Source organism: Panulirus ornatus, chromosome 19 (genome assembly GCF_036320965.1).
Source record: "Panulirus ornatus isolate Po-2019 chromosome 19, ASM3632096v1, whole genome shotgun sequence".
NCBI lineage: Eukaryota > Metazoa > Arthropoda > Malacostraca > Decapoda > Palinuridae > Panulirus > Panulirus ornatus.
In genome coordinates this window covers 13,558,575-13,574,844 of record NC_092242.1, presented here as the reverse complement: position 1 = coordinate 13,574,844, position 16,270 = coordinate 13,558,575, and the positions used below count along the sequence as shown (strand labels likewise).

The 16,270-nt window shown below is 42.7% G+C and overlaps 1 protein-coding gene across 2 annotated transcripts in view; it reads left to right on the top strand.

The window, feature by feature from the left end:
* The window catches only part of LOC139755400 (furin-like protease 2), a 551,049-nt gene that overhangs the window by 448,062 nt on the left and 86,717 nt on the right, over window positions 1-16,270 (top strand). For both annotated transcript variants that reach the window (XM_071673673.1, XM_071673674.1), the window contains exons 5-7: window positions 648-807; window positions 11,095-11,267; window positions 11,612-11,742. In XM_071673673.1, coding sequence (XP_071529774.1) covers window positions 648-807; window positions 11,095-11,267; window positions 11,612-11,742 — 464 coding nt within the window. The remainder of the gene's footprint in view (window positions 1-647; window positions 808-11,094; window positions 11,268-11,611; window positions 11,743-16,270) is intronic.

Genomic DNA, 16,270 nt, shown 5'->3' with positions numbered 1-16,270 from the left:
CTGTCTCTGTTACGTGGTGTTTACCCTTTGAATAGCTGTAAAGGTTTAGATTGTACGTTGTCGGCCTGGGGGAGGTACTATACAAGAGTCAGTCTGCCGTGGTGCGTTGAATGTGGCCACCTTTTGTAGTGCTCTGCACACACCGTAATATCATGGGCATGTCATCTCTCTCTAACACCACTCCTCTCTCTCTCTCTCTCTCTCTCTCTCTCTCTCTCTCTCTCTCTCTCTCTCTCTCTCTCTCTCTCTCTCTCTCTCTCCACCTCTCCTCAATACCCCATACTTCCCTCTTTCTTGTTTACACCATCTTTTCCTCTCCCTCCCCTTGTGTTTAACAGATCACCCCTTCCTGATAAGAGAGGCGCGAATGCCTTTGCGCCCTGCTTCACTGGCTTGAAGATACTACAACTGGCATCCAGCAGATAACCTCGTGGTGTTCTTCTCGTGTACGTTCCTCCTGCAGATAACCTCGTCATAGATCATTTGGTCGCCTGTGATGTTCTTCCCATGTGCTGCCCTTCACCAGATAAACCTCTTCTCGGACCACCAGATCTCTCTGTTATCTGTCCCTCCCTTGTCACCTATGCTTCCACCCCGTGTGATGCCCCTCATCAGGCTAACTCTACCCCTTGTTTCTCCCGCGGCAGGATTCGGAAGCCTCGACCGACATTAACGACAGCGACACGGATCCCTTCCCCCGCGACAACGGCGACAACCGCCACGGGACGCGCTGTGCCGGCGAGGTCGCCGCCGTTGCCTTCAACGACTACTGCGGCGTCGGTGTCGCCTACAACAGCAGCATCGGAGGTAAGTGAGGCCGGAGGGGGAAGTAAGGAGAGTGAGGCGCAGTGTGGCAAGGAAAGGTTGCATTTGTAGGAGGAGCAGAGAAGTGTGGCGAGGAAGGGTGCACTTGTAGGAGGACTTGAGGTGTGTGGAGGACGTTGTCGGGAAAGGGGAAGTGAGTAGATGAAGATTGGAGTGTGTCCTCCAGGATGGATGAGTTGTAGGGTAGGTGAGTGAGGGGCGAGAGTGGACTGTATTTGTATGCGAGATGAATGCGTATGGGAGAACTCATCGTATATGAGAAGAATATGTGGGAGATCCATGTGTTCTGAGCGTGAAGGAGAGGATGAGGGGTGAAGGGAAGGGAGGGGAACAAATTAAGGGATGTCCGTTTGCTCATGGCCATGAGGTAGGGTGGTTTATGGTCCAAAAGAGTTTCACGTCGATAATGTTAACCAGGTGCTGAGTATCAACTGCCACTGACACGGCAGCCTTCATGAAAGCCTTCCTCTAAATTCCGGTCTAAGCCCCCAAGATTCTGTCTCATGGAATTACTAACTTACTTGGGAAAATGTTTGTAAGTTCCAGAAATATCACGGAACTTTATGATTACCAACAGGGACATAGGAGCGATGGTCAGCAACTGCTGGGGGTGGGAGTGGAGACGGTGGAATATATATACACTTTTGAGGGGAGGATAGAAGTCAGGTCGTTAGTTATGGAGGGTGGTGAGTGTGGTATGCATGGGCCGGCGTCAACTGGCCCCGCTGATAGTCGGTCCTCAGCCAGGCGATCCCAGAGAAGTTCTGGCTGGAAAGAGGTTAGAAGACGGAAAACCTGTGCCATGTAGGGGTCGCGAGGGGCTCTCCATCTCCAGATAACCTGGACGCGCGATTGTGTCTAGCATCGTCTGGTGTGTCGGAGTCTGTCTGACCGGTGACGACGGTGGACGCTGGCAGCAGGTGACAGCATACCAGGCGGGACACTGACTCAAGATACTGCCAAGTCTTGCCTCCCGCCGACCATAAGAGAAATGGCAGGCTAAAAAAAAAAAAGAGTTGAGCCGCGTATTTCCAGTGCTGTTGAGTCGAGGGGGAGCTTGAGACCACTTTAAGCCTCGCAGAGAGCTTTTGTTTTTTTGTGTGTGTCATTCGTGTTACTATACGGGCTGAACAGGTCATTTGAAAGGTTACATATCTCTGTTCCTCGGTGACGTCACACGACTCGCAGAACCCTCCCAACACGTCATAGATAGGAAATTCCAATCTCAGCAGAGATCGTAACAAGTCTCTCCCCCCCTTTTTTTTCCCCACGTATCGCGCGTTTGCTTTTCTCTGATGCACGGCCCTGGTTCTTGTTCGCCCATCTAGTTTCAAGGTAAGGTTAACTCTGGTCACGTTGGGACTTTTTTTTTTTTTTTTTTTTTTGAGTGAGCGAGGGCGGTGACGTTTTCTAGGAAGAAAACGTGTGGGATTGGTCGCGTCTGTCTGTCTGTCAATCTGTGGTGACGAGAGAGTGGGAGGAACGCTCGGCAGCTGGTGGAAGATATTAGTGTTTACAAGTTGTCCTCCGCCTCCCTGTGGAAAATTCTCTCGCGACAAATATTTCACTTCCTCAAAACTTTTCGTAAAAGAATTCCAATATATATATATATATATATATATATATATATATATATATATATATATATATATATATATATATATATATCAAACGGCCATACAAAGGGTGGTACATTCGATCTCATAACAGATTAGAGAAAAACACATTTGTATTTGTATTGAGTAATATTGAGAATGTAACGTGAAGAATCTTTCATTTGTGAATCAGATTCGAATTTTCCCGTAGCTGATTTGACTCATGTCGCCAGAGGTAGTTCCACTCTGTATGGGTAACCAGTGTAGACCATAGATCTAGTGAGTAGGAAGATCGGTATTTCAACACGACAGATGTGAAAATGTCTCCTTGTTTCATCCGGTCTTCGTGTACCGTTATAAAACGATTATATATATATATATATATATATATATATATATATATATATATATATATATATATATATATATTTTCTCGCGATGCTTTTGTTTCTTGGAATAGATTTCTACTCACTCTCTCTCTCTCTCTCTCTCTCTCTCTCTCTCTCTCTCTCTCTCTCTCTCTCTCTCTCTCTCTCTCTCTCTCTCTCTCTCTCCAGATGCTGACACTATGAATAATGCACAGATGATGAAAGCTGTATATAATGCACAATAGTGTGGCGTCAGCCTGTTGGGGGGAGGAGGATGGGGTGATGATAGTGGGCAGCTGACTGGGAAGATAATGCGCGGTGCCGCGTAGCTAGGGACACCATTGCTGAGACTTCCCTGTTACTCTTCTGGTTCTGAGCAGATGCACCAGACACTAGCACGGGTGTGTGTGGTGATGAGGGTTGGTGCAAGGGCTCGAGGCAACCAGCAGCCGTTTCCCTGTGGTTGAGAAGGGGCGGCGCCACACCTCCTCTCCACCACCCTCCCTGTATCTCTTGTGATCAGACGTTTGTATCGTGTAAGACCGTGGCCATCGCTTGGTGATTTAAGTTAAGTTGTGATTTTGGTCATCCAAGTCGCCCGTCTCGGATTACTCACTCGTGTTGCCTGAATTTTACCGTATTCCTCACTCGGTGCTCTCCTGCCACCACCAGACTTTGGATGGGTATGCATCACTAAACGCAGTGCTTTGGATCGCACGGTGTTGAACTGTTCACCACCGCTTGCAACCATCGTCATCGGACGTAGAACTGTCGAGTTTTCCAAGCGTTGTTGTAGGTTCCTCGTCCTCACAAAACACTGCCCCCTGTTAGCGGCTCGCAAACTTCTCCCGATGCCGCCCAAACATTTCGTTATTGCGAGCGACGCACACCGGCCAAGATATCACCCTCTTGCTCCCTGGCGTGGCCACGTTCATGTGGGTGTTGTTACGTACACTTGCTGGTCAGATATCACCCGCACGAGCTTGTAAGTCCGGCCGGTGTCCTCTCCGGCCACCGGTAGTGCTGCTTGGGTGGCTTGCCCGGGTTGTAGAGGTCGCGGGGGTGGCACACAGGCAAGGCTAGCTGCTCACAATGGCAGCGCTCGTACCCGGGGTCAAGAGTCACGCTGGGTCAGTGGTGTAGCAAGTTGGGAGGAGGAGAATGCAGGAGCTTCATGGGGGTATTGTAGTGTAGGACGACTGTTTTGTAGGACATTGTGAGGGAAATACAGGAGCTTCGTGGGATATTGTAAGTGTGGGAGGATTGTTTTGTAGGACACATTGCGAGGCGGCAAAAAGGTACCCACCTCCTTCCCTAGAGTTCATTGCCAGCACCGCTACCTTCGGTGGGAGGTGGCTGGCGCGAGCTCTTGGATTCCTGCCGGTGTACACATCGTGCAACTATTATTAACCAAATAAGAGATTGCCTTCCTCATACGAAGAGAAAGTAAACTTGATTCTGGGTCTATCCATACCCCTAAAGATACGTAGTACTTACGAGATGAAACAATCACTCGTAGAACTAAGGGGAAAAAATGAGGTCAGAACACACACACACACACACACACACACACACACACACACACACACACACACACACACACACACACACCGCCCCAGCGTCCTTCATGAGCGAGTCAAACGATTACAGTAATTACTTAGCAGATATCATAGATGACCCCCCTTTTTAACCTCTGGGTGTCTGTGTCAAGTGTCTCATGGTTCGGGGGGGGGGGGGGATGGCACATTTAAGAGTGTATGGTGATCATCCCACAGGCATGTCTCGGGTACAGAAATGGAAGCGTGAACGTGGTCCTAACTGGTCTTTTATCATGCTGTGTGCAGGTGCTCCAGGGTGTGGAGGGTGGAGGGTGGTGGAACCAACCGGCTTGGTGGTGTTGCATCGCTGGTGTGGTGAAGCCCAGAGCGGGAGAAGGTTGTATATACGTTCCAGTACTTGCGTGATCTTCACAGCTCGCGTCGTTCACTTCGACTTCAGCTGAACTTGCCCGTGTGCTGTGGGTAGCCGAGAGCCGGGTAGGTTAGCGACGTACGTACGGCCCATTGAGGTGTGACGCCATCTGGCAACACTGGGCAGTATTTACCGGAGCCTCCAGTGAAAGTAGCCAGTGTGTCAAGGTTGAGACGTGACGCGGGTATGCAAGGGTGCAGTGAAAGGTGTTGGCAGAATGCTTGGCAACGATTTGTTCTTGTGCCACCACCGGCTGATGGGGGCCGCCCTCATGGCAAGCCTAACAGGAGGAGGTTATATCCTCTTCGTCCTTACCAAGCTGTTAGGGCGTCCCCTCCCCGTAGACTTGACGGTCTGGTGGGACCTGCAAGATGGCGCTGTATGAGAGCGGAGCGCGGACACTCCTCGTATGACTTTTACCAGATTTAACCAGCTCTTCTAAAACTCCCGGAGTCGCTTGCCGCCTCTATCACGACCTGCCGGTATTACATTGCACTTTTACTCCAGCCTCACCATCCCCAATAACACGCACACGCACACGGGCCGCCGTGCGTGTTGTAGTGGTTAGCGTTACTGGCCATGAGTCAGCTCGGACCCGCATGGTTTTGAATCCTGGACTCGGCTGTCGGAACCCTCACACCATCTAAGTGTTCGTTCTTTACTCGGGATTGGTCGATGAATGGGTACTTGGTTTAAGCTGGTGTGTGTGTGTGTGTGTGTGTGTGTGTGTGTGTGTGTGTGTGTGATTACCTATTTGTAATGTACAGGAGGGGAGGAGGGGGAACTTCACAATCGGAGGGGCCCCATCGGGAATATTCTCTACTATAATACAACTTCATGAGTATATATATATATATATATATATATATATATATATATATATATATATATATATATAGATAGATAGATAGATAGATAGATAGATAGATAGTCTGTATTGAATATTTTTTTGTTTTTTGTTTTGTCTTCAATCATTTTATTCCATAAATCATTCTTATATAAAAGTACTTCTTTACACCATTTTTTTTTTTAACACGTTTCTTGTAGATTTTAAGTAATTTCGTTCTGGTTGTTCTATTCTTAAACCTTTTGGAAGATCTGTTGGCTGACTATCGCGTCGTCAGTCAGATCACCCGTCACTCCTCTCTCTTCCAAAATGGGAAGATATAAAGCATCTTGTCTTTCCCCGTAACTCATTACTCTTAGTTCATAATACCATCTTTGTTGCTTTTAAAAAAAACAGGGTAACGAGTGTAGAACTTGCTCCCCGTAGCTAGCTAGCTAGCGCGCCTGCACACACACACACACACACACACACTTATGACCCCAGCACTAAGCCCTCATCTGTACACTCTCAGATACTTTCTGTTGCCCAGGTGACACAGCAGTAACACACTCTGCATGTTGACCGCGCGTGCATGGACTTTCGAATTGTTCCCTGGGTTTTATATGTTCCTGTCATATTTAGGTTGTGGCCTATGTTCGTGGTAGGCTGGTAAGGCATTTCGTCCCTCACTGCCTCTGCCAGGAAAAAGTTCTAATTACTTTTCAGTTCTGGCACGGATTTGAACACCTTTTTTCCCTTCTTTTTTTTAATAGTTTACTCCCGATCAGCCTGAAATTACTGGTAGTAAGTCAACAGCCGATTACGTAAGTTAGCAGTCGTTTTCTGTTGGGCGACGTCGTAATTTTTGATATGGTCTCCGGTCAAGTTCATGGCGATTTTTCGGACGCATTTTTTAGCCCAGTAAAACCGTGTTGTAAGGTACGGAGTAGATTTTATTGTGTCTTCTTAATCAATATCTTTTTTTTTTTTTTTTTTTGCTATGTAAAAATCCATCGGGTTACTCTCTGGCCGTAAAAATCCATCGGGTACCCTTGGGGTATTTTGTTTTTATATGTAGAATTTCAATATGGATGCCGTCGTCATAAATTTTGCATCATGTTTCTTTGTTAGAGCATGTAAACATGACAGGCAAGTGGGCCTCTCGGTATAAATGTGGTGGGTCAGAGCATCATCATTCCAAGGAAGGGATTTGAGGCTCGAGCAAGCGTTAGTTGCTTGAGCTCACACTTGAGTACGACGCAACGACCCTTGGGTATGATAGCCTAGTAGCACATCACCCCCAGCTGTTCATCCACCCTTAGGGGTTGGTTGATAAAGATGGGTGCCTGGTTCAGGCTAGGTGGACTTGATTAGGGCCTCCATTGCCCGTGCCGCCTCAGTTAACATTATATATATATATATATATATATATATATATATATATATATATATATATATATATATATATATATATATATTATCCCTGGGGATAGGGGAGAAAGAATACTTCCCACGTATTGCCTGCATGTCGTAGAAGGCGACTAATAGGGGAGGGAGCGCGGGGGCTGGAAATCCTCCCCTCCATTTTTTTTTTTTTAATTTTTCAAAAGAAGGAACAGAGAAGGGGGCCAGGTAAGGATATTCCCTCAGAGGCCCAGTCCTCTGTTCTTAACGCTACCTTGCTAACGCGGGAAATGGCGAATAGTTTGAAAGAAAAGAAAGATATATATATATATATATATATATATATATATATATATATATATATATATATATATATATATATATAATGTAACATTTTGTGTTTGAGTCTCCTTTTACGTCCAGCACAAGATCATGTGTCATTGCCTGGTATATAATATCATTTCAAATTCAGTCATGTAAAGTTTAATGCTTTGTGCAAACCAAGGCATAAAATGAATGTATACTCAGTATTATTTTAATGATGAACTGATTACATTTTTGTCAAGTACCATCTCATTAGGAGGAAATATTAACAAAACCTCGTTTCAGCCATAGTTGGAAGGTTCCTCTGGAATTTTCTATTGTTCTTCTTGGTTATTTCACTCACTGCCTCCTCGTGCCGGTAATAGGAGACCTGAAATCCCCGCAAGTTTTATTGAGAGTTTTCCACCAATTCTTTCACTGCAGGTGGAGTATTACGATTTCCTTTCCCGCAGAGTCAGTTTAAAAAGAAAAAAGAAAAACTTTTCCTTACCTTAAGCGCTGAGAGTACAGAAATATGAATGGAATGCAGCGAGGAAAGTTGACCTGCGTAAAGACTAATTAGGAAAAAATATGAAAACTTGAGCAATATCAACTGTAAATCACGTATTTGAAAATACTTATGCCCGATACTCCAGCTGTTATCGCCATCTGTCGAGCGAAGGTAAAACTAGGACGATAAAAGTTGGTGGGTGAAGTTCACATTATTATATCGTATATCCTGGCTGGAATCTTGTTGGCTCGAAACTCGTATCCCTTATTTACATACCAGTTTTTCATTCAGGAAACCAATTATCTCAGCATGTTGATAAATTCTTGTGTCTCTGATTCGTAATGATATTGTAGATTATCGATGTTTCATTACCACATGTCAGACATTTCCATTTGTGTCATTTTCACATCCCTCTGTTTAGAAAGCTCACATTTCCCCGGTTTTCCTTCACATGTCGTTTTCCTGGATTTAACTGGGCCTCTTGATGGTGTGTGGTGCTTGTTTTTTCCCCCCACTGGGTCTGATTACAACCTCATTGGTAGCAGCGTAAAGTGTCTTAATTCCTCTCTTGGTCAGAGAGAAGACTGTCTGATGAATTATTGCAAAGATTGCGCCCGTTTTCTTCTCAGTAATGAATATTTTCGTTATTATCTGGAAGTTGTAGAATGAATTTACGTTAATGGTTGGTAATGAATTATAGAATAATAGCCGTCATCACTCTGATGAGGAGTTAATACAACCAGGTCACTCCCTGGCGCACCGTTTCATCTCCTGGAGAGCTGATTTATTGTCTGAATAATCAAACTTGCGTTGATTGGCTCGTCTAATATTAATTGATTTAACTCTGATAAGAATTAATGTAATTGTTGTGGCCTTGATAGTGTTTGGGGATTTCATGGGATGATCATTATAGCTTGCTTTTTGATAACCATTTGGTCATTACTTTGCAAAGTTTGATTGTAAAACCTGAGAATAGCAAGGTGTTCATTATATGAGTGGATTAGTTAGTGTTCCTCGTCCTTGGGAATTGGAAATTCTGATTGTTTTATTTGGGTATTCTCCAGTCTGGAAAGATTTCAGATGAATTATACGGTACAGAGTCTTTCTGTATGAATCCTGTATAATATGCAAGTTTCTTGTGTGGCTTTTATAGATGCATTAGCATTCCTTCCACATAGAGTCAAACTAGATCTTCCATATAGTTATCTAACATTGAAATTCTGTAGAAGTTACGATGCAAAGGATGAAGGTTTTTGAGTGACCTCGCCTCATGGAGATTTCCACCAGTGAGATGGAGGGAGTTGATAAGATGAACTGCTTTTGACTGAACTTTGCCAAGATAGAAGGCTGATATGAACAACACTTCGCTGCTACCGTGTGTGGGAAGTATAATATAATATGTACTATAATTACAGCATTCTGAAATTTGAAAAAATAGTTCTATTCCAGAAATATGATAATTAATTTCTTGGATAAAAGGATGAACTGATAGTTAATAGGATTTCGCTAATGATTTCATTTTATAGTTCGTTTCGAATTTCCTTTGCCTTAACTCAGGTTGAATCCCAAACACCAAATTATGATTCATCATATTATTTTTTATAATTCTTCAATTTATAACGATTTCACTATGAATAGAGCCTGTCTGTTACTGCTTTATAATGTGCAGATTTCTGATATAGCACTTATTCTAAATATTTTGGCGTTCACACTGGATCCTACAATTGATTATATTGTGCTTAGAAATTATGCAGAGGCTGCAGTTTCGTAGTCCTCCCGGCAGTTTTCTCCTAATAAGATTGGGTGGATTAGTAACTGCTTCGACTGAACTTTGTTAGAATGACAGACTGAAGAGCCTCCCACCAAGATGAATGAGCTCTATTCCATTTTGAAGTGTATATGGTCACTGTGCAGCTTCTCTGGAGAGTGATTACTGTGGCTGCTTAATCAGTGCTGGCCCAGAGGGTATGAGCACTAGTTCAGCAACTGTTTTTTTTTTTTTTTTGTATACTGCCATCTGTTACCTGTTAAATAGGCATGCAGACTGAATAGAACTGCATCACTTTATTTCATCAAAATCCAATGAATCTTCGTATAGAGCTTGTCAGTTAAAGATGGCCTGTCTTACCACTGCAGTGCAGGCATGCAGACAGATCTTTATTCTGTAATTTAACTTCAAGGGAACTTTTATATGCTAGTGCTGAGGTGAGGAATAACCCATAAGTGGTATCTTTGCAGAACTGTGATTGTACATATCCAGTGCTGTCATCCTCGAATAGTTCATATTGATCTCTTCAGATTTAATTTACTTTATTGATAAGAATCCACAACCCGGTTTTAGAAACACCATTCCTACAATACATTCAAAACCTCAAGAGATGACATAAATTTTTGGTGCAAGCATAAACAGTTAGTGATGTGGAGTTTCCAAGAAATATTAAAGTTATTTCTCCATGTTCATTTAATTGATAAAGTCAAGAGAATGAACAAGTTTTCATGAGAAATATCAAAGATTACAGAGAGTTTTGAAGGAAAATTAAGAAGAGATATGGATTTGAAAGGATTAGGTATAACTTGGATATATCTACTTCACAAAGAAGTGTTCCCCAATTTCGAAATGAGGGATGTAGTTACCACCATGATAGTTGTGCTCTGGATTTAGACAGTGGGAAAGGAAGCTGGTTGAGTCAATCACTTGTTTTCCAGTTGTTATTTGGTATTGCCCTTGCCATAGTTAGATTAAGTTTATTTTGGCTTTATGGACTTAGAATCTTTTCCCTAAGTTTCATCATATGAAAACAGGTGTACATTTTATTTTATCTTGATCATGAAAGTGAAAGTTTCATCATATGAAAAACAGGTGTACATTTTATTTTATCTTGATCAGGAAAGTGAGACACAATCTTTCTCTTACACGTATCCTGGAGTGAATAGCTCCAAGTAGTGATCGGACACTGGGTACTGGAGTTGTTGAACCTCTGGACCTAATATTAGCTAGTCCTCCATGATTTATTACTTTTTTTTTTCAGGGTGTTCCATCTTGATGAAGCCTTCAATTCTTCAGTTCTTTTAAGACTACTTTCTTTGCAGCTCAATCAAATCCAGTAAAACTTTGGTATTATGGCATGTTTCCTTCAGAACCACTCATGGTGATTTAAGGTTTTGACATAAACTTTGTCGGTTATATGTATTAACATGCAATAATCAGTATTTATTTTAGTGAGCTACTGTACTTTGGTATGGTTGCAACATTTTTTCATTTTCATCAGATTGGCTTATTGGGGTTTGCAGGTGTGCGGATGTTGGATGGGACGGTGAATGACGCAGTTGAGGCACGTGCCATCTCTCTCAACCCCGACCACATCGATATCTTCTCAGCATCATGGGGCCCTGAGGATGATGGCAAGACGGTTGATGGTCCTGGACCTTTAGCCAAGCGAGCCTTCATCAATGGAGTTATTAGGGTATTGACTTAATTTACGATCACTTAAATGAATGTTGACATAGCTTCAGCAAATTGTGATTCAGTGCACTATCTCCATTCCCTGTCGTATGTGTCTTGCCTTTTTATCTTGTGATTTAAGCAAAGATGATTCAGCTAAATATGAGTTTAAGGAATCTTCACTGACAGTATCATGGTGGATTATGATTCTATAATTATTTCAAAATACTGCAAAAGCATAACTACTCAATTTTGTATGTACCTCCAGTAGAGATCAGCCTGAAGTAATGTTCAGATATCTTATGTTTTTTTAGTGGATAGTATTAGATATAACTAACTTACAAAACTTTATACTTGTGTATGTAGGGTCGGCATGGCAAGGGCTCCATCTTTGTATGGGCATCAGGTAATGGTGGCCGACACACTGACAACTGCAACTGTGATGGCTACACAAACTCCATCTTCACACTTTCCATCTCCTCAGCCTCACAGAGAGGGTGAGTAGTGAAGGTTCAGTTGTGGAGAGGGATCGGTACTGGAAGCAAGATATGATGAGTGAGGGGTTGTGGAGCATTGGTTACATTGAGTGGAATAGTGACCATGTGCATTCACAGCATGAAATCTGAGAGGAAACCAAACCACAAGATGTATACAGGGCTGGTAACTGTTTAGAGCTTAACAAGTAATGTAGGAATTTAAGATGTGAAGAAGAATTCCACAGTTGGAGCAATATGTACAAAAGGTTCTTTAAATTCTGTAGATAGTGAATGAATGAATATGTCAGTGGAAAGAAGAGGGAGAGGATTAGAGAAGTTTTCCTTCAGCAAGAAATATCAGAAGAGTGAAGATGATAGGGGTTATCATAAGGGTACAAGTGGTACAATAGTCAGGTAGCTCTTGAGGAGTATAAGAGGATGAGAAATGATTATCCTACTGTGACAATGCAGAAAAGAGAAACTTAAATTCAAAGCTGTTTCATATACTTATTAGGAGTAGGTTATTAGTGGTGTAGCACTTAGGGTTCCTGACCGTGATGTACCTATGGTCCGCTCAGGTTCAAATCCTGGTCAAAAAAGCAGAGGAGGTGGTAAACTCAAAGTTTCAAAGTTTCCCCTTTTGAGGGATGCGTTATCCCTGTGCTGGAGACATGGGAAGGCGGAATGATTGTGAAAAGTTAAGATCCCTGTGCTACATTTAATCTGGTTTTAAAGTATTTTGATTATATAATACATATGGTCCTTCAGAAATCTTGCCTTGTGTACTTTAGGAGTGCATGAAAACCACTCATTTCTTAACAGCTTGATGTTAGAGAGAGAACTCCAACGGAGTTAAAGAGAGCATATGTTATACATACTTATAAGACTGCAGATAGGGATATTACATTAAACTACTCACCATCATCTGTGATGAACAATTCATAAAATGTTGGAGGATATTTTCAAAAGAGATGATGAAGCAGTATGGGTCCAGAAGGAAAAGGATCATGCATTAGAAATCTTTGGGACTTAAACAGTGGAGTGATCTTTGGCCAAGTTTTGTAAAAGAGATTGATGGGTGTATTTTGTGATCTTGGATTGCCAGAAAGCCTTTGATTCTGTCCTTCACAAGTGGTTAATAAAGAAAGAATTGTGTCTATTATTAGATTTAAGAAAGGGATACTTTTAGTTGAATGAAATTTACTTATGTCAAATTCAATAAAGGACACTTTTAAGAGGTGCCCACACAAACTGGGTAAGAGTAATCACTGGGATCTGGCTGGGCTCACATGGTAGATGAAATTCAGTTTTGGCAAATGCAAAATAATGAGGTTGGGTAGCATCGGAGGAAGGCCTCAGTGCAATTATCATCCAACAAGAACTGGGCTGTAGGTATGTGTGTCTGAAAGTGACTTGGGGATTGAAATTGTGGCCATTCTCTTTCCAGACCTTCACATCAGGTGTGTAAGAGGGATTTGTGGCCCTTTGAGTCCTACACAAAGATAGTAGTAAAATGAGACAAACTCTCTGCTGGTAAATATGAGAATAGTTTTCAAGCACTTGGATAAGAAAATATTCAGCAGTGTTTACATCTTTCATTTGGCCAAATGTGCTTATGAGTTTGCTTATTACATATAAAGAATGACAAAGAACTAATAGAGAAGGTCTAGAGGATGGCAACAAAGATGGTACCAGATGTAGAAACTGAGTTACAGTGAAATGTTATGGGCCATGAATTTGTCCAACATGGAAGAAAGGAGAGTAAAGTTTGACTTGATCACAATCTTTAAAGTTTGATGACGTCAACAATGAATACTTTTCAGTGGGTGCAAAAAATAGAATAACCCAAGGCTAAAGCATGAAATTGAGCAGGAAACTTATGAGGAAAAATTAAACAATCACTTTTAGACTAAAATATGCATAAAAGTAGTAGATGAATGGAATAGACTGATTGATGTAATTGTGAATGGGGACAGCATAGAGTATTAGAAAGTTGTATGACAATAGACAAAGTTCAAGAGATGGGACCCAAAATGTGTAGAACTCCCTCCCCATTGAGTACAATTAAGTAATTACACTTACACCGTATGCCTCTGTCCATGGATCTTCTTTTTGGGAGCTCCTGCTGCACTCATGAAACTGGTCACATCCACTGAACAGAACCACAGGTCAAGCAGTGCAGTGATGTTATGTATATGTCTTTCTTGGTGAGTTTAGGGTAAGTGGAGAGTAAGTTTTCAGTGTGGAAGTTGCATCATGGTTACATGGGGTCTTTTGATTGATATGTTGAATAGACATAACATATTTTTTTTTTTTTTTTATACTTTGTCGCTGTCTCCCGCGTTTGCGAGGTAGCGCAAGGAAACAGACGAAAGAAATGGCCCAACCCCCCCCCCCTCCCCATACACATGTACATACACACGTCCACACACGCAAATATACATACCTACACAGCTTTCCATGGTTTACCCCAGACGCTTCACATGCCTTGATTCACTCCACTGACAGCACGTCAACCCCTGTATACCACATCGCTCCAATTCACTCTATTCCTTGCCCTCCTTACACCCTCCTGCATGTTCAGGCCCCGATCACACAAAATCTTTTTCACTCCATCTTTCCACCTCCAATTTGGTCTCCCTCTTCTCCTCGTTCCCTCAACCTCCGACACATATATCCTCTTGGTCAATCTTTCCTCACTCATTCTCTCCATGTGCCCAAACCATTTCAAAACACCCTCTTCTGCTCTCTCAACCACGCTCTTTTTATTTCCACACATCTCTCTTACCCTTACGTTACTTACTCGATCAAACCACCTCACACCACACATTGTCCTCAAACATCTCATTTCCAGCACATCCATCCTCCTGCGCACAACTCCATCCACAGCCCACGCCTCGCAACCATACAACATTGTTGGAACCACTATTCCTTCAAACATACCCATTTTTGCTTTCCGAGATAATGTTCTCGACTTCCACACATTTTTCAAGGCTCCCAAAATTTTCGCCCCCTCCCCCACCCGATGATCCACTTCCGCTTCCATGGTTCCATCCGCTGACAGATCCACTCCCAGATATCTAAAACACTTCACTTCCTCCAGTTTTTCTCCATTCAAACTCACCTCCCAATTGACTTGACCCTCAACCCTACTGTACCTAATAACCTTGCTCTTATTCACATTCACTCTTAACTTTCTTCTTCCACACACTTTACCAAACTCAGTCACCAGCTTCTGCAGTTTCTCACATGAATCAGCCACCAGCGCTGTATCATCAGCGAACAACAACTGACTCACTTCCCAAGCTCTCTCATCCCCAACAGACTTCATACTTGCCCCTCTTTCCAGGACTCTTGCATTTACCTCCCTAACAACCCCATCCATAAACAAATTAAACAACCATGGAGACATCACACACCCCTGCCGCAAACCTACATTCACTGAGAACCAATCACTTTCCTCTCTTCCTACACGTACACATGCCTTACATCCTCGATAAAAACTTTTCACTGCTTCTAACAACTTGCCTCCCACACCATATATTCTTAATACCTTCCACAGAGCATCTCTATCAACTCTATCATTTGCCTTCTCCAGATCCATAAATGCTACATACAAATCCATTTGCTTTTCTAAGTATTTCTCACATACATTCTTCAAAGCAAACACCTGATCCACACATCCTCTACCACTTCTGAAACCGCACTGCTCTTCCCCAATCTGATGCTCTGTACATGCCTTCACCCTCTCAATCAATACCCTCCCATATAATTTACCAGGAATACTCAACAAACTTATACCTCTGTAATTTGAGCACTCACTCTTATCCCCTTTGCCTTTGTACAATGGCACTATGCACGCATTCCGCCAATCCTCAGGCACCTCACCATGAGTCATACATACATTAAATAACCTTACCAACCAGTCAACAATACAGTCACCCCCTTTTTTAATAAATTCCACTGCAATACCATCCAAACCTGCTGCCTTGCCGGCTTTCATCTTCCGCAAAGCTTTTACTACCTCTTCTCTGTTTACCAAATCATTTTCCCTAACCCTCTCACTTTGCACACCACCTCGACCCAAACACCCTACATCTGCCACTCTGTCATCAGACACATTCAACAAACCTTCAAAATACTCATTCCATCTCCTTCTCACATCACCACTACTTGTTATCACCTCCCCATTTACGCCCTTCACTGAAGTTCCCATTTGCTCCCTTGTCTTACGCACCCTATTTACCTCCTTCCAGAACATCTTTTTATTCTCCCTAAAATTTACTGATAGTCTCTCACCCCAACTCTCATTTGCCCTTTTTTCACCTCTTGCACCTTTCTCTTGACCTCCTGTCTCTTTCTTTTATACTTCTCCCACTCAATTGCATTTTTTCCCTGCAAAAATCTTCCAAATGCCTCTCTCTTCTCTTTCACTAATACTCTTACTTCTTCATCCCACCACTCACCACCCTTTCTAAACAGCCCACCTCCCACTCTTCTCATGCCACAAGCATCCCTTGCGCAATCCATCACTGATTCCCTAAATACA